The 24,685-nt window shown below is 49.4% G+C and overlaps 1 protein-coding gene across 1 annotated transcript; it reads left to right on the forward strand.

The window, feature by feature from the left end:
• The first annotated feature begins 1,276 nt into the window (after positions 1-1,276).
• On the forward strand, positions 1,277-22,111 carry SEMA4A (semaphorin 4A). The gene is given in 16 exon segments (XM_036014988.1): positions 1,277-1,480; positions 2,276-2,443; positions 4,211-4,371; positions 5,665-5,724; positions 5,983-6,081; positions 6,314-6,419; positions 7,225-7,341; positions 7,719-7,843; positions 8,006-8,172; positions 9,212-9,365; positions 13,862-14,042; positions 15,738-15,856; positions 15,947-16,104; positions 20,303-20,364; positions 20,367-20,402; positions 20,801-22,111. Coding segments are annotated over 16 exon segments (2,364 nt in total). The 5' UTR covers positions 1,277-1,422; the 3' UTR covers positions 21,394-22,111.
• Positions 22,112-24,685: the final 2,574 nt, after the last annotated feature.

The following is a 24,685-nucleotide window of genomic DNA, read 5'->3' on the forward strand; positions in this document are numbered from 1 at the left end:
CTAGGAACAGGGAATTAATCTAACAATCCCAGAGAGGCCAGAACAGGGCATAGGGCTGGGATGGGGGGCTGGAACCTCACCACCTCACCGGCACCCAACAGAACTTCTCCTAGCAACGCAGACACGTCAGTCTGTTCCAGCAGAGAGGCCCAGGGGCAGGGTAGTCTCCCAGCTCTGACCTGGGGTCTGGGTGGGAGTTTCCCTTGACTCTGAGAATCAGGAAGACTTTCTCCGGGGGCTTGGTTCATAGCTTCTCCCACAGACCCGGCTTCCAGCCTCCGGGAGAGTCTGAGGGAGCCTTCGGCAAGTCTTGACAGAAACCATTGTCAAGAGGGGTCTGGCTGGGACCACGCTTCAGGGAAATTGAGGGAGAATGAGAGTAGAAGAAGGAAAGAAGGCTGAACAGCCTTCGACAAGAAATTCTTCTAAGGAAAAGCTCAGGCTGTACCATCACCCTGCAGGCTGGGGCTGTGGAGAGAGGGATGGAAGTCACACTACAGGAAGGACTTCCTGACTGTGCGGAATGTGCACTTAAGAAGGAGGTGGGTTATTTATTGGAGTCGGATTTGCCTTGGGATGGCTGTGCTCTTTAACTAGCAGCTGGCTGTCTGGGGCTGAGTGGGCAGGAAACTACCCCTTTTGTAGGTCATGGAGCCCTTGGTGCTAGATGCACCATTAACCCTGCATTACGAGGCTCCCCTGGGCCCGTCAGGGAGGGGTGAGCAGCCACCATGGGGGCGGGTGTTGGGTGCCTCAGAGGTATGTTCAGAAGTATAAGCTCACATGGAAAATTTTCTGGGCCTCCTACTAGCCCGATGCTGCCCTAGGAGTGATGGAGATTAGACTGCAGGGGAGAGTTTCTCATCGAAGCCACAGATAAGAGTCCAATGCAGTTGTTTTATTTTTGAAAGACTATGGCTCAGCTGGAAGTGGGAGGTTTGAAGGTTAGACCACTGCAGGGACTTCCCAGTAGGTAGGAGTGGAGATACCTCCCCTCGTGGGTAACTGAAAGAAGAAAAATGAAAGAGAGTGTTTGTCTCCTGTCTGGGAAATCTTGAGCAAGAGGAGAAACCATTACTAGGCTGGTTAGACTGTATGTGACATAAACAGAGGGACAGGAAAACAGCTGAAATGATTTAGAAACTTTCTTGCCTTTTGAACTTTCTGGATAGACAGAGGCGAGAGGAGGGGGAAAGAGAGAGGTGTGTCTCCTTTTATTCCCCTCCCAATTTATCAACTTCCGCCCAAGCCTGGGATCTGTCACAACTCGAGAGTGGAAATTCTGGTTTCCCTTGCCTAGAACTCCCAGTGCTAGCTTTGGCACGATGGGTAGCTGGAGGGTCTCACTCCTGGCCCAGCCGGGCTGAGCCTCTGTCCCCTGCCTCTGGGGCCTGGAACCCCCACTCACCTTCTTGCTCTTGGATGGCACCTCCATCCGAGAGTCCAGACACCTGGGTTCTACACCGTGGCTGGCTCAAGGGTAGGTGAGATAAGACGGGTGGCTAGGGGTCAGTGGTCCTGGGGAGAAGTTTATCTGGAGACCTAAGGAGACAGACAGCAGCAGCATGGATTCCAGGGAGAGGGTGGGAGCTGCAGAGGCTGGGAGACAGCTGCCACAGCCTGCCCCGGGGCCACTTCCCAGGCAATGCTCTTAACCGCGTTTGGTGGGCTGCAGTCTCATGGCCTCCCTACAAGAAGAGGGCCGAGCAGGCCTGAGCATCAAAGACCCACGCCCAGCTGGGGTTGGGGCAAGGTCAGAGCAGCTGATTCAGACCTGTGCCTGCGTGGGTCTTCACAGGAGAGGGGTAAATGTGAGAGACAGGGCATCCAGATGATCTGAAAGAGCCAGGAGAGTCAGGTCTGAGGAATTTATATTTGAGCACAGGAATCTGTTTTTCGGAAAGTCTCCTGCCTGGGGCCAGGCAATGGTTTCGGCTCTTGGCGATGGGAAGAAGGCAAAGAGTAGACAGCAAGTAGGACTTCCCTGAGAGTAAGGTGAGAAAAGGCAGAGCCGGGCTATTGTGAAAAGAGATCAGAAGGGCAGGATGGGGAACAACTGGACTCCTACTCAGAGGGGAGAGTGAGGCCACAGGCTGAGGCCTGTGAGGATGATGGAAGTGAGACTTCCCAGGGCCCTCCGGAGAGGAAACTGTCCCCTTCCCTAACACCCTCCCCTTATGTACTTCTGCTGCCTGGGGCTCTCTGATTGGTCCCTAGTGGGGGGATGTGGTAAGGACTGTTAACTCAGAGACTGCCCCTGTGCCTGTTTTCTAAGAGCCATCTGGTGACAGCCTCTGGCTGAGCATGGCCCTACCAGCCCTGGGCCTGGACCCATGGAGCCTTCTCGGCCTTTTCCTCTTCCAAGTGCTCCTCCTGCTGCTGCCAACAACGACAACAGGGGGCGGCGGGCAGGGGCCCGTGCCCAGGGTCCGATACTACGCAGGTAAGTGTTGGGTGGCCAGGAAGTGTGGGGATGGCAACAGCAAGCTGGGGGCAGAGGAGTGTGGAGGAAGGAGAGAAGAATGAGGGGAGGGGGAGAAAAACAGACTTGGAGAAACAGAGAGATATGTTAGGGAGAGATAGATGGCCTCGGAGAGAGACAGATAGACAGAAATAGAAGTTCAGACTGAGACAGAGAGAAGTGAGAGATGAAACCACTTGGGGTGAAGATTAAGGAAAGAGAGAAGAGAAGCCGGGGCATCACTCCTTCTGGTTCTCCAAAACTGGTGGGTTTCTTTTCCCTCCTTAAATGTCACCAACGTCACACTGGGCACCTAAAACCTGAAACTGCTTTTGTGCCCCTAGGTGCCCTCAAAGCCAAGGCCCATGCTAGAAAATCACCTGTGGTCCTGGTGACTCAGGACACTCCAGGTCTATGACCACACAGATCATGCTGGACAATGCTGTGTCCAGTACAATGGACACCAGGGATATGGAAACTTAGGGTGACCCACTGGATTGCAGGCCCCAGGATCCTGTGGGCACAACTTGGCTGCTTTCTTATTGAGGCTGCGGGACTGCTGGTCCTCTCACCTCCAGGAAGAAGATTCAAGGATGGACACGGGCCCTGTGGGAGTAGTAGGGGCAGGGGATCCTGGGTACTTAGCATCTTTCTGGGGCATTGTGGTAAAGGAAATGCATGTTGCCCATTGATGGAGAGGCTGCCTCTGTGTTGGGTGCTGGGATTACCAACATAATCAAGACTCAGCTCCTGCGCTGCAGGTGCCTGTAGTCCTGAGGGGAAGCCAAAGAGCAATCAGACAGTCATGCTGCAGGGTGGTCCTTCCCTAACAGAGGGGTTTGCACAGTTGTGGAGGAGGCCGGGTCTTCCAGAGCTTTGCCACACACTCCCCCCAACTCCTCCTGCTGGTCTTGTCTAAGGCTCTGAGACTTCAGAGGTAATAATTACCTGTCAGACCTCTAACTGGTGCAAAGCGCAGATGTGCCCATGAGAGAGGGTTTGAGGAGCTCCTTCCCCCTCGCTGATGGCTGGTGGGGCAGGAAAACACACATACCCTATCGCTGCACCAAGGTGATGGAGAGGGCCTCGATGAGCCACCTAGGCTCATGTCTCCTGTCCAGGTGACATCCAGGCATGCCCATGGGGCCTCTGAAGAAAGATCTTTTGTTTCTGTTCAGCCTATGGCAGTGATTCTAGGGGTGGAAATTTCCTGCAGTAGAGGAGAGGAAGGAAGTGGGGTTGGTGAGTGGGACCCTGCCACCCACAGCTACTCAGACACGCAGTTTAGTCTGTGTCTAGCCATCCTGCTGGTGGCTGCCAACACTGTCCTGTCTGTCTATATGCCTTCTGCCCCCCTGCCTGTGAGGACCCCTGATCCTTCCACTACCGCAGCCCCCAGGCCCGGAAGGGCATTCCTCATGCCTCACTTTATATCCTGTCCCTTTGTCTGTCTCTCAGGTATGGGCCACCCTCCCCTGGCCCCAGGCTGTCATAGCCCAGTCTTTGGCTGCCTCTCCTCTCTTCTGTGGGCTCAGCACACAAAGGTCCTGTGGCTGTCAGCAGGGCGGGAGTGAAGGGGCGGCTTGCTGAGGAAGGATGGGTCCAGCCGCCAAGACCTGGGGAGCATACTCTGCAAACCTTTCCTTTCCCCCACTTTTATGTCAGTAGTCAGCTGCTCAGCAATCAGGAGGGAGCAGCTGCCCCCCAGCAGCTCCTCCTCACTCACACCTTCTCACCGCCTCTCAACAGGGGATGGACGCAGGGCTCTCAGCCTCTTCCACCAGAAGCACCTCCAGGACTTTGACACTCTGCTCTTGAGTGGTGATGGAGGCACTCTCTATGTGGGGGCCCGAGAAGCCATTCTGGCCTTGAATATCCAGGATCCAGGTGTGCCAAAGCTAAAGAGCATGGTGAGGAGGCCAGGGATCAAGGGCATGGGCTAGAAGTGAGGAGGGGCCAGCAGCATCCTGTGCCTGGACAGCCTATGGGGGAATAATTGCCCAAATTCTTTTATTTATACAGTTGACCTTTGAACAACATGGGCTTGAACTATGCAGGTCCCCTCATATGTAGATTTTTAAAAATAAATATACAGTTGGCCCTTTGTATTCCAGGCTTTCCCATCCTCGAATTCCACCAGCATTTTCAGTCCCCAGTTGGGGACCCTGGACACAGAAGGAGGACAGTATGCGCTGTCCTGCCCTTCTTTATTGCATGTAGGGACTTGAGCATCCATGGGAGGCCTGGGGCCAATACCCCGTGGATACTGAGGGGCAACTATAGTGAAGTTTGGGGGAGTCAAAATTTATATGTGGATTTTTCGCTGTACAAAGGGGTTGGTGCCCCTAACTCCCATGTTGTTCAAGGGTCAACTGCATTCAGCAATAATCAGCAACTCTTTTTATGTATGTCTGGTTCGTATAACAGACCAGAAATACTATAGTGGCCTCACTGTTCATTGGTGTCATGTTCACTGGTTGAATAATATTAATTGCTAAAATGGCTATGGTGGAAAATATTGACACCTGAGAGAAACATTGACTCAAATTGTATCAATAATGTGATATCCACCCACTGATAGGAATCACTGAAGCTTCTGTGGTAAATTTTACTCACCCTGCTAATGGCAACAATGTAAGGGAGAAAGGGAGAAGGATGGAAAAAGGGGAGGGAGGGAGGGAGGGAGGGAGGGAACTGGTGATTAGGTAGCATCTCCACAGTCCATGTTGATCAGTGTGGTCTGCGGGCTCACACATGAATACTGGTTAAAAATGCACATTCTCTGAGGTGTGACTCAGGAACTGGTATGTTTAACCATTTTTGTAGGAAATGTGTGGTTTGACAACTGCTGCTTTGTACACCATGCATTGCCTTAGGTGCTTTACATGTGCCACTTAATTGTGCCTCCAGAAGCCTATGGAATTGACCAAGATCAAATAATTGGTAAATGTCTGAGCCTAGATTGAAACTCAGGTCTGATTCTATAGGTCATGTTCTGGCATGGAGCTGATCCCAATGAATAATAGTATCACCAAAGTAGTAGTTCTGGTCACCAACTGATGTTATTATAGCCCATCAGTAGGCCACTAACCACCATGCATGCTGGTGATATCACACCAGAGCCAAGGAGGGGGTGGCAAGTCAAAGCTAGAGGTGAACACCTCATACCCTCTCATCTCCCTCCTCTCACCTCTCCTCTTCAGATACTCTGGCCGGCCAGTGACAAAAAAAAGAGTGAATGTGCCTTTAAGAAGAGCAATGAGGTAAGCAGAGGTAGGGATATAAGAGCCCTTGAGTAGAGAACCCTGGTGACCCCAGACCATCACCTCCAGTGGGGCAGGCAGCAGAGACTGCTTGCTTTAATGATTACTTACTGCATCGTGTTCTATGAAGACATATGCAGACCACCTCAGCATTGCCTAGCTCTTCTCCCCACTAGGAAGTAAGGGAGCATTGGAGTTTGGGGGGCCCAGGAGTTTAGGGCAACTGACCTGGAGGCCTGAATTCTCTATGTCTTTCAGACACAGTGTTTCAACTATATTCGCGTCCTGGTCTCTCTCAATGCCACCCACCTCTATGCCTGTGGCACCTTCGCCTTCAGCCCTGCCTGTACCTTCATTGTGAGTTACCTGGCACCCCGCTGTCGGTCCCAAGCCTCCCTCTTCATGTCGACTCCCAGCCCATCTTCTGCAGCTCTGGAAACCTCTAGTCTTTCAGATGCAGAACTCTTGGGAGCTTCCTGGTCCCAGACAAATTTCCCCTCTACATCCCTTTCCCTTCCTCCCTCAATACCCCTTGTTTTCCAGACATGAGGCTCTGGCAGTCTAGTGTCCCATCCTCTCCCCACAATAGGAACTCCAAAACTCCCGCCTGTTGCCAATCTTGGAGGACAAGGTTGTGGAGGGGAAAGGCCAAAGCCCCTTTGGCCCTTCCCATAGGCACACGGCTGTCTTGGTAGGTAAGTATCAGGTTCCCTGGTCCATCCCAACATCTGCTTTCCCAGGTCACTCTGTGACATATGGAATCTGACGGAGTTTTCTGGAAGGCAGGGGACTGAGGGAGGGAAAGCCAGGGACCTCAGAGCACAAGATCAGAGGAAGAATCAGGCACTCCACCCACCAGCTCCTGCTGAAGCTGCTACAAAGTAGGGGAAGAGAAATGGCTGTGGAGAGATTCATAGAGTCAGGAGGGCCAGGAAAAGATTCATTCAATTGTTCAACAAATGGGTACTACGTGAACACTTCCTGTGGTAGGCTAGGCATTGTGCTAACAACTTGTTGGGGTTACAGAGAAGAAATCAGCCCTGAGCCCTCCCGGACATACACCATGACAGACTTGCCAACCAGGCTTCTTGGAGGAGGTGGCCTTTGGCTTTTGAGTGGGATCTTGAAAGACAGGTAGATGGGAGGGGAAGGTGTTCCAGGAAGAGAAGGGTGGGACCCAAAGTGTGGAAGCAGAAGACAGTGTGAGGCAGGGGAACAGTGAGTGATTCTACTTGGCAAGTGGTTCAGCTGGGCGTGTTGGGGAGTAGCCAGAAAAAGGCTGGGAAAGTGCCCAAACACAAAGGGCCAGGCGGGTTGGCCATTTCCTATGGGCAGAAGGACCTAAAAGTGGTGCTCAGTGAGGACTGCGAGCTGGGCTTTGAGGGTCCACAGGAAGGTGTAGAACAAATGAGACTGATGTGGATGCTGGCCCCAGACAGGCAGGTCTGAGCGGGCAGGTCACCTGCCAGCTGATGAAGTCTATGCCTCCTTCCCCACCAGACGGGATGCTCTATTCTGGCACCATGAACAACTTCCTGGGCAGTGAGTCCATCCTGATCCGCACGCTAGGATCCCAGCCTGTCCTCAAGACGGACAATTTCCTCCGCTGGCTGCAATGTAAGAACTCGAACCCCACCCAGCACAGGTCTGGCCCTCTTCTCTTTCCCCATGTTCCGCAGACCTGGCAATTCAACTCTCATGTACTACGGGCAAACTGCATTCAAGGCAGTACTGTTAGTCGGTGGGGATAGAGCAGGGAAGGAGACAAAGCTCCCGTCCTCATGAAGGTTTCATCTTACCTAAATAAAGAAGTACCAGTCCCCTTCCCTTCACCCTCACACCCACGGCTACCCTCTATCAGCTGTGGGACCCGAGGCATCCAGTCTCCTGGCCTCCAGAGCCAACTTAAGAGTTTTCACCAAGGGAAAAAAACCTAGGACATCCAGGTGCTCAGTCCTTAAGCCTATCTGCCTCCCCCCCAAACCCCGCCGCAGCGGACGCCTCCTTTGTGGCAGCCATCCCTTCTACTCAGGTCGTCTACTTCTTCTTTGAGGAGACAGCCAGCGAATTTGAGTTCTTCGACAAGCTCCGCACGTCCCGGGTGGCTAGAGTCTGCAAGGTCTGTCGCCTGGGTGGGAGGCGGGGCTGACCGTGGAGGGACCAATGGGGAGATGGAAGAGGCGGGACTCAGAGCCCAGAGCCCAATGGTAGAGGGAAAAGGCGGGTTAGGGGGCGGGGACACGTCGAGCACAGCGGGTCCCTGACTCTGCCTGGTTCCTAGAACGACACCGGCGGTGAAAAGCTTCTGCAGAAGAAGTGGACCACCTTTCTCAAGGCCCAGTTGCTATGCTCCCAGCGCGGTCAGCTGCCCTTCAACGTCATCCGCCACGCCGTCCTGCTGCCGGACTCCACCGATCCCCAAGTCTATGCAGTCTTCACCTCTCAGTGGTGAGCTCCTGGGCGGGAACTTGGGAGCTGAATGCGGGGTCTGAGACCAGCACGCGTCGCTGCCCTGGCTCGCCACGAGTGGGCGGGGTGGAGGCTAGGAAAGGATGTGAGTGGAGCACAGATCCTCACCACCTCCTAGGAATTCGATTTATGCTCTTCATGTAGCTGGGAAAAATAAAGCTCAGAGAGGTTCTTAATAGTTTATAATCCTGCCTGGTTCCAAAAAGGATAGGAGGCAGCTCGAAAAACACAACCATTTTAAAAAATAAATAAACAAATAAAATAATACCAATAAGGAAATGGGAATAAAAGGGGAATAAGAGAAGCCAAGATCAACACATCACAAATGCCTGTCATTTGTACGGTCCCTGGATTCCAGTCACATACTTAGCTCTAAACTTCCTAATGGCCAGAGCAAGGAGGGAAACACCATCAGCATCTTAAGATAAAACATGTAGCTGTTACTTGGAGGCTAAGAAAGACTAACTGATTTGCTGTGGTCTGGCTCCACGGCGTGTTAGAGACCTACTGAAAATGCGTCAGCCCAAAGGTCTGATGTAAGCGAGGTCTGGTATCAACGGCATCCAGAACTTAGAGCATGGTGTGCGCCACAGTCAAGTCAGTGAGAACAAGAAAGTCACACCTGTTTCCACAGACCAGGGCTGCAGGAACAAAAATACTCTTGTAGTCAGGCTCTGGTTCATTCTCTGAGGACCAGGGATCCGGGGGACCTAAAGGAGGAGGACTTCTTCTGGAGGCTGTCAGGAAATGGTACACTGCCCTTCCCATAGCTATAACCCCAGGACCTGAGCCCCAGTTAATTCTCTTTAAGGACAATCACACTGCAGATGCTAAGGTGGGCTAGTGGGCCCTCCTAGCCCTAACCACCATAGCTAGAGGAAGGAGAGGCAGCTGGAGGCTGGCCCAGCCCTCCGCATTCCTGCCCTCCTGGGGTTTTTCACCAAGGGTGGGCCAGGCTAGAGGAGTAGCTTCCTGATATAGTAAAGGAGATCACAATGTCCCCCCTGACTGTTTCCAGGCAGGTTGGAGGGACCAGGAGCTCCGCTGTCTGTGCCTTCTCTCTCAAAGACATCAAGGGTGTCTTTGAGGGAAACTTCAAGGCACTGAACAAAGATACTTCACGGTGGACTACTCGCAGGGTCCCTGATGATATCAGTCCTCGGCCAGGCAGTGTGAGTACCACCCCCCACCCTGGGCAAAGCCCTTCCTTCCCCACAGAGATGCACACATAATGCATTTATCAAAGTACTTATCACGGCACAATCAATGCCCAGTAATACGAAAGCTCCCCTCCACCACCACCAGTCCCATCTGCTCAGATATACATCTGGTCCACCTACCCAGGTTCCACAGGGGTCCCGCCCTGTCCTACACACACCATAGCCCCTTCCATCCAGCTCAGTACAACACAACCCCTGGGTCTCACACTGAGGAAACAAGGGAGCATCGGCTGTGCTGGGGACTGTGTTGGGCGTCTTCACCTGCATTTCTCATTCCACTTTTGTTTTTTAAAAAGATTTTATTTATTTATTTTTAGAGAGGGAAGGGAGGGAGAAAGAGAGAAACATCAATGTGTGGTTGCTGGGGGCTGTGACCTGCAGCACAGGCATGTGCCCTGACTGGGAATCAAACCTGTGATGCTTTGGTTCGCAGCCCGAGCTCAATCCACTGAGCTATGCCAGCCAGGGCACATAAATTTTTATTTTCCCTGGGGTTACTAATTATGTTGGTGTTTCTTTGCTCACTTTGAATTCTAAGCTCTTTAATTTAACCCCAAATGTGTGTGTGTGTTTTCTTTTTTTTAGTGAAAGCTTATTAGTGAGATAGAGAGTGGCTACTCCACAGACAGCAGCCAACCCCAAACTCTTACCAAATTACCTGAATCTCTTCTAAAGATAATTTCATCTTCCTGGAGTTCCTTCCAGCCTCCTGCAGCCTAGACGGCGCAGCCTAGTCAGGGGGTGCGTCTGCATCTGTGCTCAGCTGCCATTCTGGAATCTCCCTTTCTCATCATAATGGGCATTCCCTTTGCCTCTTTCTTGTGCTGATCTCATGTTTCTTGCACCTCATGACTTCTTCTTCTTCTTCTTTTTTTTTTTTGATGAGGATAGTCTCTGTAGATTCCTAGATAGAGATACTTGATGGTCAAGTCTTTTGAGAACTTGAATGTCTGAAAATGTCCTTATTCTATAATACTTTCACATTTGATAGGATGGCTGGGTACCTATACTTCTAGACTAGAAATAATCTTCCTTAAAAATGTTTGAAGACTTGCCCTGGCTGGTGTGGCTCAGTGGGTCGGGCATCACCCCACAAACTGAAAGGTCTCCAGTTTGATTCCCAGTCAGGGCACATACTTGGGCTGTGGACCAGGCTGCCCCTGGGGGGCACATGAGAGACAACCACATATTAATGTTTCTCTCCCTCTGTTTCTCCCTCCCTTCCCCTCTCTTTAGAAATAAATAAATTAATTAATTAATTAAATCTTAAACGGACAAAGAAACAAAAAACTTTGAAGATTTGCTCTATTATCTTCTAGCTTCCAGTGGTGCTGTTGAGAAGTCCCAAGCTATTCCAATCCCTAACTCTTTGGGTGTCACCTGATTTGCCCTCACAGGAGTCTAGGGTCTTTTTCTTTTTCTTTTCTTTGTTTATTTTTTTTTGTCCCTAGCTGTTCTGAAATTTCACACTATTGCATCTTGGTGAATCTCTGTTCACTTATTGTGCTGGACATTAAATTTGCCCCTCCAGATGGGAAATTTAGTTCCTTCAGTTTTAAGAAGTTTTCTTGAACTAGTTCCTCCTATTTCATCCAACAAATATTTCTTAAGGCCGCTTACTGGTCTAGGCACCCAGGGTAGAGCAGTGAATGAAACAAGTCCCTTCCCTCATGAAGTGCCATTCTAATGTCAGAAGGTTTTTTTCTCTGCTTTCTGGACCTCCTGGATGGTCCTCTAACTTTTAAAGCCCTTTCCTATCTTCTAAGGCTTAAATTTTGTTCTACTTCTTGGGAAAGTGTCTTAGAGGGACAGGTTTTAGATGGACAGGTTTTTTTTGGTGCAGGGGTGGGGTGGGCAGAGCACCATTCAACCTACTACATCATCCATAAGTATTTTAGTATGTATCTCCAAAATATAGGGCTTTAAAAACTACCTATAGCACCATTATCACAGCAAAAACTTAACTCCTTAATATAATATGCATTTAATTTCAAATTTCTAATAACCTCATAAAATATCATAAGAGATTTTTTAAACATAGTTTGTTTCTTGAGTCAAAACCTAAATAAGATCTATAAATTTGGATTGGTTGTTTAAGTCTCTTTTAATCTAGGTGTTCCTTTTCTATCTTCATTTTTTCTCTTGCAGTTTATTTGTCACGTGGAGTTTTCCAGTCTGGATCTGACAACTTTGCATCCCCGTGGTGGGATGCAAGCCTTCTCTGTAAACTGGTGGTTGGGTCTAGAGACGTGATCAGATCGAAGTCGGAGCAGGGCGGGGAGACTGCTTCATCATGGCAGTGTGCTCTTCCTTGAGGACATTCGTGATGTCCAGTTGTCCTCTTGAAGTCATAGCCTGCTCCTCTTTCTGTAGCATTACGTTCTTGTCTTGTGGGTACACTGTCTTCACTTATCTTTCTCATGACAGTAATGATACTTTGATGCAAAGGTTTCTTTTCTCCAAATCGTTTCTGTGTCCTCTTAAGTTTGTTTTTGTTCATTTTCCCTATTTGTTTGTTTGGTTCTCTTTTATGTTCATGGATTTGCTCATGTGTCTGGTAATCCTTGGCTATCTGCACATATTTAAGAGCAGGGGACCAGGAAGCTGTTTGGAAACTCTGTGCCCATGGGTGTGACTTGGCAACTTGAGCTCCACTGTAACTTTACTGTGGATGGTGTAGCTGGGAAGTTTTGTTGGGGACCTTCAATGTTAGTATCTTTAAGTCTTTCCTCTGGGACCTCTAGTCAGTGTCCCTAGAGCAGACCCTTCTAGTCTTCTGCTTGGAGGGAGATGGTCTGGTTCCTGGTGTCAGGGCGCCAAGAGGTATCAGGAAGAGGATTGGGTGTGGGGAAAAGTCTCAGCCTGTACTGTGCCTACCCACCCTTAACCCCCCCCCAACTCCCACCCCACTCCTGCTTTCTTGTGGCGTCCCTCCCCAGCTGTGCCTGCTGTCTTCCGTCTAGGGAATAAACCTCCAGTCTTGAACCAGGGCGTGGAATGGATGACCACTGGGGCGGATGGGGCTGGGAGGAGATCTGCTTGCTTTTAAGCAAATTTTCTTTTTCTCTTTCCTTTTTTCTTTTTCAGAGAGAGGGGAAGGGAGGGAGAAAGGGAGAGAAATATTGATGTGTAAAGAGAAACACAGATAGGTTGCCTCTCACACACTCCCCACTGAGGACCTGGCCTGCAACCCAGGCATGTGCTCTGACCAGGAATCAAACCAGCAGCCTTCTGGTTTACAGGCTGGCACTCAATCCACTGAGCCACACTGGCCAGAGATAAACAGATTTTCCAATAATTCTCTTTATTCAGCTCCCCTTTTACCCCACTTCCAGAGGTGACTGGGGCCACTAATTTATGAACTTTAGAAACTGTCTTGTAAATCAGATAGTTTTGGTCAACTCAGCCCATCTTAAGAGGACTTTTTTTTGCTAAGATTTTTGCTATTCGTTCATTTGTTTTCCAGCTTCCAAAATGTGGGGCTTTTGCCTCCTCTCCTGTTCTCCCTATCCCTGTAGGTTTGCCTTGCAAAAAAACCCCTTTGGGAGGAAGCAAGAATAGGTGCATATGCTTATTCTGGCACCAAAATGAGACATAGATAGTATTACCTTACTTTACAGGTGAAGAAATTGAAGCTCATAGAGGTGGGGTAACTTGTTTGGGGACACAGCTTGTAGGCAAGTGTTGGGGTTGGCCCTAAGACAGTGTTCTTGGGCCTGAAGGGCAAGGATCTTGACTAAAGATCATAAGACGGGCGCCCCAGGAGCCCCAGCACGCTGGTGTTGGCAGGGCCTCAGAGAACAGCCAGTTCAACCCCTCATGTTATGTATGAGAAAAGGAAGCCCAGAATGGAGAAGAAACTCTCCCAGAGTCATGCAGCAAGTTCATGCAAAACCTTGATAAGAAACACTCCCTGCTACACCACCCCTTTATGTGACATCTTTCATTTGATCACTGACTCAGCAAACATTTATTGGGCACCAATTCTGTGCCATGTCCTGGTTAGCGCTAAGCCTGGGGCTATAGACGTGAGTAAAACAGGGCCCTTGACTGCAAAGGGCCCTCACCCTGCTTCCTGCTGGCTGCCAGGCATCCTTGATGAAGGCGAGGAGAAGGAGGAAAGTCATAATAGCTAACATTTATTGAGTCCTTTATTCATGCCAATCACTGATCTAGTTGTCGTGTATTTTACTGTTCACCCTCACAGCAACCCTATCATGTATTGGTAATGTGCCCATTTTACTGTTAAGGAATCTCAGGCATGCAGAGGCTGGAATTCAAAGCCAGGCAGCTCCAGAGTCTGAACTTTAACCACCATCTGGAGATGAGGACTGCCTTGAAGGAAGGAGGCAACGGAGATTAGCAGAGGGGGAAGAAGGGAGGGAAGAGGCAATGGGCGAGCTTACAGGAAGGGGAAAGCTGATCTGGTCTGCCTTTTTCCCCTTCAGTGCTCAGTGGGCTCCCCCTCCGATAAAGCCTTGACCTTCATGAAGGACCACTTCCTGATGGATGGACAGGTGGTGGGAACGCCCCTGCTGGTGAAGTCAGGTGTGGAGTACACACGACTTGCCGTGGAGGCAATCCAGAGCCTGGATGGGAAGAGCCATGTGGTCATGTACCTGGGTACCGGTGAGTAAAGGACTTCCGGACATCCCTCAGGGAACTAGAGCAGTGGAGGGAAATCTTTGAGTTCATTCACTCATGCATTTATTCAACAAATGTTTTTTGAGCACCTACTATGTGCCTATGTGCCTGGCACCCTGCCAGGCTCTGAAAATACAGTGGGGGAACAAAGCAGCCCAGTCACTACCTTTTCTGAGCTTTCAGTCTGGTTGGGGAGACACACAGAAGGACTTTGGTGGCCTCAGCAAGAGCTGTTTATCTTTTGGGAGCAGCCATGTTAGAGAGGTGAAGAGTGAATGGGGAGAGGGGAGCTGGACACAGCAAGTGCAGAGATCATTTCTTCAGGAGGCTTGGCTGAGGAGGGGAGGAAAGGAAGGAGGGTGACCAGAGGAGAGTAGGGGGTCCAGCCAGTATTCTCTTTTTAAATATGGGAAAGAGTGTCAGGATCCAATAGTGAGGGAGTTGGTGACAGATGGGCAGGCAAGGGGGTAATTGGCAGGTGAAGTTGCAGAGGGAGCAAGAAGCCAGAGTCCAGGACACAGATGGAGTGACTGGCTGTGAAGGGAGGAGGGCCAGCCCTTCTGCAGGGGTGGGAGCAGGAGTAGAAGAGGGGTAAGACTGGGGAGGGGTATAGCCTGGAGGGTGGCCAGGAAGCAAAAGGAGCTTTTATGTGATGGCTTTTGTGTTCTCTATGAAGTAGGAGAACACAGGTCGTGAGGTGGGAATAGGGGTGGAAACGGCGGGAGGTTTGAGGAGAGAGGGGTGGATTCAAATAGCCATTGTGAAAAGAAGGAGAGAGTCGCAGGAGAATGTAGAAGATTGCGAGGAGACATATTGAGGACCTGATGAGGTGGATGACTTTGAGTTTTAGTGGAAGAAACCTCCCAGGTTTGTTCGTTCTTTTAGGACCTGTTACTAGGCACCATATCAGCCGTGCATTTACAGGGCATACAGTAGAGAACAAAAGAGACAGAAAACTTGTCCTTGTGGAGTGCAGGGAGGTAGACATTACACATACCAAGTCAATAATGTCAGATGTTATGAGATTAGAAAACTATTTGAACATGAGGGAGGATCAGGAATGCCAGTCAGGGTGGTTGAAAACAATTTTTTAATGTTTTATTTATTTTTAGAGAGAGGGTAAAGGAGGGAAGAAAGAGTGGAGGAGAAACATTGAGCACCTGTCTCTCACACGCCCCCAACCAGGGGGATCCGGCCAGCAACCCAGGCATGTGCCCTGACTGGGAGTCAAACCAGTGACCTCTGCAGGCCAGCACTCAATCCACTGAGCCACACTGTCCAGGGTGAAATTTTTAAAGGGTAGTCAGAATACACCTCAATGAAATGTCTCTGAGTAGAAACACTTGATGGAAGTGAGGGAGGCTGGTGATGTGATTTTCCACAGGAGTACTCAGCTTTCGACTGCCCCATGTCCATGGAGAATGTGGACAGTTGGGTCCCTTCAGGGACAGAGTTTTATCAGGTGGTACAAAGGGAGGACAGAGGGGCGGCGATTTTAAGCTATTTATAAGAGCGCTGCATCTCCCTGGCACAGAAGGAAATGGCCTGACAGATCTGCATCCAGTGTGTGTGACACTTCAGAAAGAGCTTCCTGATAGCTGGGAAGCCATGTGGAGTCAAGGAGGAGAGAGGAGGGGTCTGTGGAAGAGGTGAGACAATTGCAGCTCTGTCTCTCCACAGCCACAGGGTTCCTGCACAAGGCTGTGGTGAGTGCAGGCAGCAGAGCTTATCTGGTAGAGGAGATCCAGCTGTTCCCTGACCCTGAACCTGTTCAAAACCTGGAGCTGGCCCTGACCCAGGTAAAAAGAGACCTTCTAATGGAGCAGACCTAGGGTGCTGGGTTCTTGCTAGGTATGGTGGGAGCACCCTGACACTCTCCATCTCTCTAGGGTGCACTGTTTGCAGGCTTTTCAGGAGGTGTCTTGAGGATTCCTCGAGCCAACTGTAGTGTCTATGGGAGCTGTGTAGACTGTGTCCTTGCCCGGGACCCCCACTGTGCCTGGGACCCTGAGTCTGGAACCTGCCGCCTTCTGCCCACCTCCATCCCGTGAGTGCCAGTCCTGGATGGCACTAGGGCCCTTTCTACCTGGCTTGTGTTCCTGTATTCCTTTCTCTGCGGGCTACTGAAACATTCCTTTCTTTTAAAAATTTTATTTATTATTATTTTAAAATATATTTTATTGATTATACTATTATAGTTGTCCCATTTCTCCCCTCTTTATTCCCCTCTGCCCTTCACACACCCTCCCACCTGCACTCCTCCCCTCTTAGTTCATGTCCATGGGTTGTACATATAAGTCCTTTGGCTTCTCCATTTCCTATACTATCTTAACCTCCCCTATTTTGTACATATCATTTATACTTCTAATTCCCTGTACCTTTCCCCCAATTCACCTCTCCCCTTCCCTGCTGATAACTCTCCATGTGATCTCCATTTCTGTGATTCTGTTCCTGTTCTAGTTGTTTGCTTAGTTTTGTTTGTTTGTTTGTTTTCAGGTTTGGTTGTTGATTATTGTGAATTTGTTGTCATTATACTGTTCATATTTTTTTTATTTCAATCATTGTTCAAGTACAGTTTTCTCCCCCCTACCCGTTCCAGCCCCCCCCCAACCCTCCCCCCTTCCCCCCATTACCCCCACCCCTAGTTTTGTCCATGTGTCCTCCAAGTTTGTTCCTGTAATCCCTACCCATTCCCCCTGAAATTCCCTCTTCTCTCCCCTCTGGCCACTGTCAGACTATCCCCTATTTCAGTGTCTTTGGTTATATTTGCTAGTTTTTGTTTTGTTTTGTTTTGTTTTGTTGTTTAGATTCCTGTTAAAGGTGATATCATGTGGTATTTGTCTTTCACTGCCTGGCTTGTTTCACTTAGCATAATGCTTTCCAGCTCCATCCATGCTGTTGCAAAGGGTATGAGCTCCTTCTTTCTTTCTGCTGCATAGAATTCCATTGTGTAAATGTACCATAGTTTTTGATCCATTCATTTACTGATGGGCATCTAGGTTGCTTCCAGCACCTAGCTATTGTAAATTGTGCTGCTATGAACATCGGGGTGCAAAGGTTCTTTTGTATTGGTGTTTTAGTGTTCTTAGGATAGAGTCCCAGCAATGGAATTGCTGGGTCAAAAGGCAGATCCATTTTAGTTTTCTGAGGAAGTTCCAAACTGCTTTCCATAACGGTTGAACCAGTCTGCAGTCCCACCAACAGTGCACTAGGGACCCCGTTTCTCCACATCCTCTCCAACACTTGTTGTTTGTTGCTTTGTTTATGATGGCCATTCTGACTGGTGTGAAGTGGTATCTCATTGTGGTTTTAATCTGCATCTCTCTGATGGCTAGCGATATTGAACATCGCTTCATGTGTCTTTGGATTTTCTGTATGTCCTCCTTGGAGAATTGTCTGTTCAAGTCCTTTGCCCATTTTTTAATTGGGTTATTTGTCTTTAGAGTGGAGTCGCGTAAGTTCTTTATATATTTTGGAGATTAAACCCTTGTCTGAGGTATCATTAGCAAATATGTTTTCCCATACAGTTGGTTCTTTTTATTTTGATACTGTTTTCCTTAGCTGTGCAAAAGCTTTTAATTTTGATGAGGTCCCATTTGTTTATTCTTTCCTTTATGTCCCTTATACTGTTCATATTTTTAATTTTTTTCTTAGATAAGTCCCTCTAATATCTCCATAATAAGGGCTTGGTGATGATGAACTCCTTTAACTTGACCTTATCTGGGAAGCATTTTACCTGCCCTCCCATTCTAAATGATAGCTTTGCTGGATAGAGTAATCTTAGATGTAGATCTTTGCCTTTCATGACTTTGAATACTCCTTTCCAGCCCCTTCCTGCCTGCAAGGCTTCTTTTGAGAAATCAGCTGATAGTCTTAAGGGAACACCTTTTAGGTAACTGTCTCCTTTTCTCTTGCTGCTTTTTAAAAATAACATATTTTATTGATTACGCTATTACAGTTGTCCCATTCCCCCCCCCCCTTATTCTTCTCCACTCTGTACATCCCCTCCCACCCACATTCCGCCCTCCCCCTTTAGTTCATGTCCATGGGTCATACATATAAGTTCTTTGGCTTCCACATTTCCTATACTATTCTTAAACTCCCCCTGTCTATTTTCTATCTACCGTTTATGCTACTTGTTCTCTGTACCTTTTCCCCTTCTCTCCTCCTCCCACTCCCCCATTGATAACCCTCCATGTGATCTCCATTTCTGTGGTTCTGTTCCTGTTCTAGTTGTTTGCTTTGTTTTGTTTTTGTTTTAGTGGGTTGTTAATAATGTGAGTCTGTTGTCATTTTACAGTTCATATTTTTTATCTTCTTTTTCTTAGCTAAATCTCTTTAACATTTCATTTAATAAGGGCTTGGTGATGATGAACTCCTTTAACTTGACCTTATCTGGGAAGCACTTTATCTGCCCTTCCATTCTAAATGATAGCTTTGCTGGATAGAGTCATCTTGAATGTAGATTTGCCTTTCATGACTTTAAATACTTCTTTCCAGTCCCTTCCTGCCTGCAAGGTCTTTTGAGAAATTAGCTGACAATCTGATGGGAACTCCTTTGTAGGTAACTGTCTCCTTTTCTCTTGCTGCTTTTAAGATTCTCTGCTTAACTTTAATCTTGGCTAATGTAATTATGATGTGCCTTGGTGTGTGCTTCCTTGGGTCCAACTTCTTTGGTACTCTCTGAGCTTCCTGGACTTCCTGGAAGGCTATTTCCTTTGTTTAATTGGGGAAGTTCTCCTTCATTATTTTTTCAAATAAGTCTTCAATTTCTTGCTCTTCCTCTTCTCCTTCTGACACCCCTATGATTCATATGTTAGAACTTTTAAAGTTGTCCTGAAGGTTCCTAGGCCTCTCTCATATTTTTTAATTCTTGTTTCTTCATTCTATTCTGGTTGAATGTTTATCTCTTTTTTCTGGTCCAAACCATTGCTTTGAGTCCTGGTTTCCTTCCCATCACTGTTGGTTCCCTAATATTTTCCTTTATTTCATTTTCATAGCCTTCACTTTTCCTGTATTTGCTACCATAATCATTTCTGTGAGTATCCTGATTACCATTGTTTTTGACCTCTGCATCTAACAAGTTGGCTATTCTTCATTGCTTAGTTGTATTTTTTGGAGCTTTGATCTGTTCTTTCATTTGGGTCATTTTTTTTTTGTCTCAGTGCACCTGTTATGTAGTAAGGGGCGGAGCCTCAGGGTGTTCACCAGGGCAGGGCAACCCAGTCGCTGGGTTGTGGTGCTATATGTGTGGGGAGGGGGGGTCCGAGAGGGAACAATGGTGCTTGCCCGCTCTCTGATTTCAGTTACTTCCCCTGCTTCCCACAAGCAAATTGGGCCCTTTTAGTGCTGATTCTCACGTGGGTGGGCTTGTGTACATTTTAGGACCCTGTGGGTCTCTCCAAAGAACTCTCCTGTGAGGCTGGGAGTCTCTCCCACTGCTGCCTCAGCCCCACAGGTGTTTTCTTTTTTTTTTTTTAAGACTTTTATTTTCATTTATTTTTTAGAGAGGGAAGGGAGGGAGAAAGAGAGAGAGAAACATCAAAGTGTGGTTACTGGGGGCCATGGCTTGCAACCCAGGCATGTGCCCTGACTGGGAATCGAACCTGCAACACTTTGGTTTGCAGCCCGTGCTCAATCCACTGAGCTACGCCAGCCAGGGCTACCACAGGTTTTTCAATCAGTGGTTTGAGGCTTCCTTTCTCTGAGCTGGGGCCCTGGGTTGTGCGATCTGTCTCGCTTCCCAGTTGTTCCTCCCGGTTTATCTGCCCACGAATGTGGGACCTCCTGGTCCTCCAGTCACCACTTTGCTGCAAGTCCTCTCTGCCTGGCTGTCGGTCTCCACCCCTCCTACAGGTCTGGATGAATGTTTCTTCTTTAACTCCTTGGTTGTCAGACTTCCATACAGTTGGATTTTCTGTCAGTTCTGGTTGTTGTTGTTTTTCATTTGTTGTTGTCCTTCTTTTGGTTGTGTGAGAAGGCACACAGTGTATCTACCTATTCCTCCATCTTGACCAGAAGTCTGAAACATTCCTTTCAACATCCCCACTCCTTTGGTGAGCTCCTCCAAGGATGGGGTTTCACTCAGAACTTTAGAAGCTGCCCCAGCATCCTGGTTCTCTCCTCCTCTCTATTCTCTTGTGACCCCGTCTCTATCCCTCCTGCACACTCTGCCCACCTTCTTCCCCACTGCTTCCTCTCTGCTCTGTTTGAAGGGATGAGTTTTTATTTTCTTGCCTTCTCAGGGAGTCCTGGAAGCAGGACCTGGAGAGAGGGAACCCACAGTGGGCGTGTGCCAATGGCCCATTGGCAGGAGCCTCCAGCCTCAGAGTCGCCCTCAAATCAGTGAGTGTGGGATCAGGGGAAGTGCAAAAGCTTGGGGGACTTCTGGGCAAGGGTAGGCATTCTTGCCTCAATGTCTTTCCCCAGCACCTGCCTGGCTTGAAACCTGAACACCCCGAGTTGGGGATGATTTGGGTCCTGGCTGTCGGGAGAGGGGTAGGAGTTCTAAGTTGGGATTTAGGATTGAAGTAAAGTTGGTTTCAGTGTCAGAGTTGGAGTCAGATGGACTGGAAGTTAGTTTTGGGTCCAGAATGGAGATAGAGGAGGGGTCAGAGTTGAGTTTGAGAGTTGAAGTGGAGATTGGAGATGTTCACTGGAGTCTAAATGTAGGGTAGAGACACTTTCCTACCTTTCTTATTCCCCAAATCCTTTAACATTTCCCCCTGTTTCTTCACCTACAGTTAAGGAGGTCCTGGCTGTCCCCAACTCTATCCTGGAGCTCCCCTGCCCCCACCTTTCAGCACTGGCCTCTTACCACTGGAGTCACGGGAAAGCGACAGTCCCGGAAGCCTCTTCCATGGTCTGCAATGGCTCCCTCTTGCTGCTACTGCGGGATGGGGTGGAGGGTCTCTACCAGTGCTGGGCCACTGAGAACAGCTTCTCATACCCTGTGGTCTCGTACTGGGTGGACAACCAGGATCATCCCCTGGCCCTGGACCCTGAACTGGCAGGCATTCCCCGAGAGCGCGTGGAGGCCGCACTGACCAGGATTGATGGCGGGGCTGCCATGGTTGCCCAGCGGTCCTACTGGCCCCACTTTCTCACTGTCACTGTGCTGTTTGCCTTAGTGCTTTCAGGAGCCCTGATCTTCCTCCTCATGTCCCCACTGGGGGCACTCCGAGGCCGGGGCAAGGTACAGGGCTATGAGACCAAGCCCCCGGGAGAGAAGGCTCCATTGAGCCGGGAGCAGCACCTCCAATTTCCCAACGAATGCAGGACCTCTGCCAGTGATGTGGATGCTGACAACAACCACCTGGGCACCGAGGTGGCTTAAACCCTGGACACACTGGGGCTGTGGGGGAGGCCATGGCACCTGGCCATGCTGACCGGGAAGCCTGGAGCACTGTAGACCTGACCAGTGTGGGAGTAGCACAAAAGATCACCTTCCTCCCGTGAGAGTAGCTTCACTGCCTCTGTACCACCAATAGCACTCAGCAGGCCTGGGCACAGTGGCTGGCTGACCTATGGAATTCCCTTCTACCAAGCACATGGGCTGTCAAGGGGAGCTGCTCCAGACCTGGACCGAGGCTATGATAGGACCTAGAGAGGATGCTTCAGTTTTGGCCATTCCAGGACCTCCAGAAACATGCTGTTCCAGGATCCTATGGTAATAAACACCAAACATCTGAACAACCATAAGATGGCGCACCGCTCCTGGAGACTCCACTCTGATAGCAGCTACCACCTTGGACTCCAACACTCCCGTCTCCCAGGGATCTTTAGGGCTCTACAGGGAGCTGCCCTTTCCTGCTTCCATTATCAACTGTATGCCACTGACGCCCTGGGAGGTTTTCCTGAAGTCTGACCACCTTCCTTTTTGCTTCAGTTGGTTGCGATCCCTTCTGGCCCAACTGGAACAGTTGGACAGGGGTAATCTGAGCCTTTACCCTGGCTGACCCTTTGACCTCTGTCCTCTCCCGTTTCCTTTGCTTTGGGATTCAGAAAACTGCTTGTCACAGATGGTTTATTTTTTATTAAAAAGACAAAGCTTATGACTGGTGCTGTTTTTGTCAGAGCAGAGTTCTCCAGCAGAGGACTGCGAGATGTAAGGGGAGCAGGCATCGAGGACATCGGTGGGAGGAGGGCCAAGTTTGTGAGCTGATTGTTCCCTAGAACTCTGCTGCCCTGCCAGCTCCACCCTGAACCAGCCCAACAGTCAGAGTGTCTCAGACTTTGTCTTTCAGTCCAATGCTCTGCCTTGACCAGCTTCAGCCTGTGTCTGCTGGCCAGGCAGCACCTCACCCATCTCTGGGTGATGATTTGGCAGGTGTCCCTGCTGTAGCCCTGCACTTGCTGTCCCCAGCTCTCCCACATTCCTTGTGATTCCAGCTCTGCCCCCCTGCCCCACTGCAGCAGTTGGTTTCAACTCTTGGTGGACTGAATTCATAGAAAGACCATGCAACGGCCCCTATCCTGGCCACACCCTTCCAGTATTCGACAAACGGTGCTCTCTCCATTCCCCCACACCACCTTCCCCTCCCCCACCTTTCAGAGAGGCGCATGTCCCTCTCCCAACCACGACTACCAGTGCATTTCCCCCTCTCTGCAAAGACCCCCAGCGTTGCCCCTCACGTTACCACTCCCTCAGCTTATCCTCCCCTGTTTCATCCCCAGCTGTGCCAGGTGTTCTCTGTAGGAAAAAAACCAAAACAATGACCTTCCCCAACTCCAGTCTTTGAATCTGTGCCCCCCACCCCTGCTTGCTCTTCTCCCGGCACCACCAAACACCAGAGAGGGTCTGTGCGGCTGCCTGCCCCACCTCATCGCACCCCCCCCACTCCCAGTGTCCCCCTCCTCCTCCTTAATCCCCTGTGATCTGACTTTCCCCCCACTTCTCCACTCAAATGACTCCACAGTTACCCATAAACCCTAACTGACCTTGACTTCTATGCAGACTTCATACCTTGGCCACTCAAATCTCCTCACAACTCTCTTCTATATTTCCTTCTTTTTGTTTTTTCAATTTTTAATTGAGATAAAAAGCACACACTATGAAATGTATCCTCTTAACCACTTTAAGAGTACAGTTCAGTAGCGTTAACTATATCCACATTGTTGTGGAATGAATCTCTGGAACTTTTTCATCCCTCGGAGTTGAAAGTCTGAGTCCCCTAAACAACAACCCCCGAGCCCCTTTCCTCCCAGCTCCTGACAACCAACACCCTGCTCTCTATGGTTGGACTACTTGAGGTACTCCATGTAAGTGGAATCACACACTATGATTGCCCTTCTGTGACTGGCCTATTTCACTCACTGTAATGTCCTCAAGGTTTATCCACATTGTAGCATGTGATAGGATTCTGTTGCCTTTCGAGGTTGAATTTGAGGTTTCCCTTATCCATATACACCACAATTTTTAAAATCCATTTGTCTGCTGATGAGCATCGGGGCCGTTTCATGTTTTGCTGTTGTAAATATGCTGCAGTAAACGTGGGTGTGCAGAGCTCTCGTCCACACTCCGTCTGCTGTGGCTCCTTTATTGGAACTATTTGGTTCCTCTAGTTCTTTCTTTCTTCCCTGCTAGATCTTACCCTGAGGCCTGGCCTTCACTTTTCAAGTACCCTTTCCAGACTTCCTCTCCAGTGGCCCCGCTGCTGACCTCGAAGCCGAGGGCAGTGGGGCAGCATGGGGCAATGGAAAGGGCACTGGGTCAGGACTGGGCTCCTGGAGCCTCCATCTGCTGTAGACTCACACAGGCTTCCCAGTCTGCACATCAACTTCTTCACCTCTCAGATGGAACAAATGCAGAGGAAGCTCTTTAAAAAAAAAGAATTCGTCCTTACTGGTGTGGCTCAGTGGACTGAGCACTGGCTTGCAAACCAAGGGGTCACCAGTTCGATTCCCAGTTGGGGCACATGCCTGGGTTGCGGGCCAGGCCCCCTGTAGGGGGTGCGCAAGAGGCAACCACACATTGATGTTTCTCTCCCTCTCTTTCTCCTTCCCTTCCCCTCTCTCTAAAACTGAATAAATAAAATCTTTAATTTTTTTTTTACTTTATTTTAGAGAGAGCAGAAGGGAGGGAGAAAGAGAGGGAGAGAAACATCAATGTGAAGGAGAAACATTGGTTGTCTTCTGCCTTCTGCAAGTGTCCCCATGGGGACAGAGCACAGATCCTGTAATCTAGGCATGTGCCCTGACCGATAATTGACCCAGTGACCTTTTGGCTTTCAGGGTGACGCCCAACCAGCTGAGCCATGCTGGCCAGGGAAGTCAGCTCTTTCTGATTTAATCATTGTGGATCTCTCACTGCCCAGTGTAGACCTCTTCCCCTTCTCTGCCTTCTCCCAACATCACTCTGGAATGTACTTTTTCCTCATTTCTCTCTCAGATACGATTTAGAGACTGCTTCCTCTGGGCCATCTTCCCAGTCGGCCCTAATGCCGGCTGATTGCTCTTCCCTAACACCTTGTTTCCCCAGCACTCACTGTCTGTATCACTCACGAGGCACTTGGACCCAACTATATGAGTGTAAGACACAGAGTGGGCAGCACGTGTGCAGAGAGAACCCCTGCTGACTGTTAGCAGTCTGGGGACAGGAGTATAGCAGCCTTGTCTCCACAGCCTTC

Source organism: Phyllostomus discolor, chromosome 14 (genome assembly GCF_004126475.2).
Source record: "Phyllostomus discolor isolate MPI-MPIP mPhyDis1 chromosome 14, mPhyDis1.pri.v3, whole genome shotgun sequence".
NCBI lineage: Eukaryota > Metazoa > Chordata > Mammalia > Chiroptera > Phyllostomidae > Phyllostomus > Phyllostomus discolor.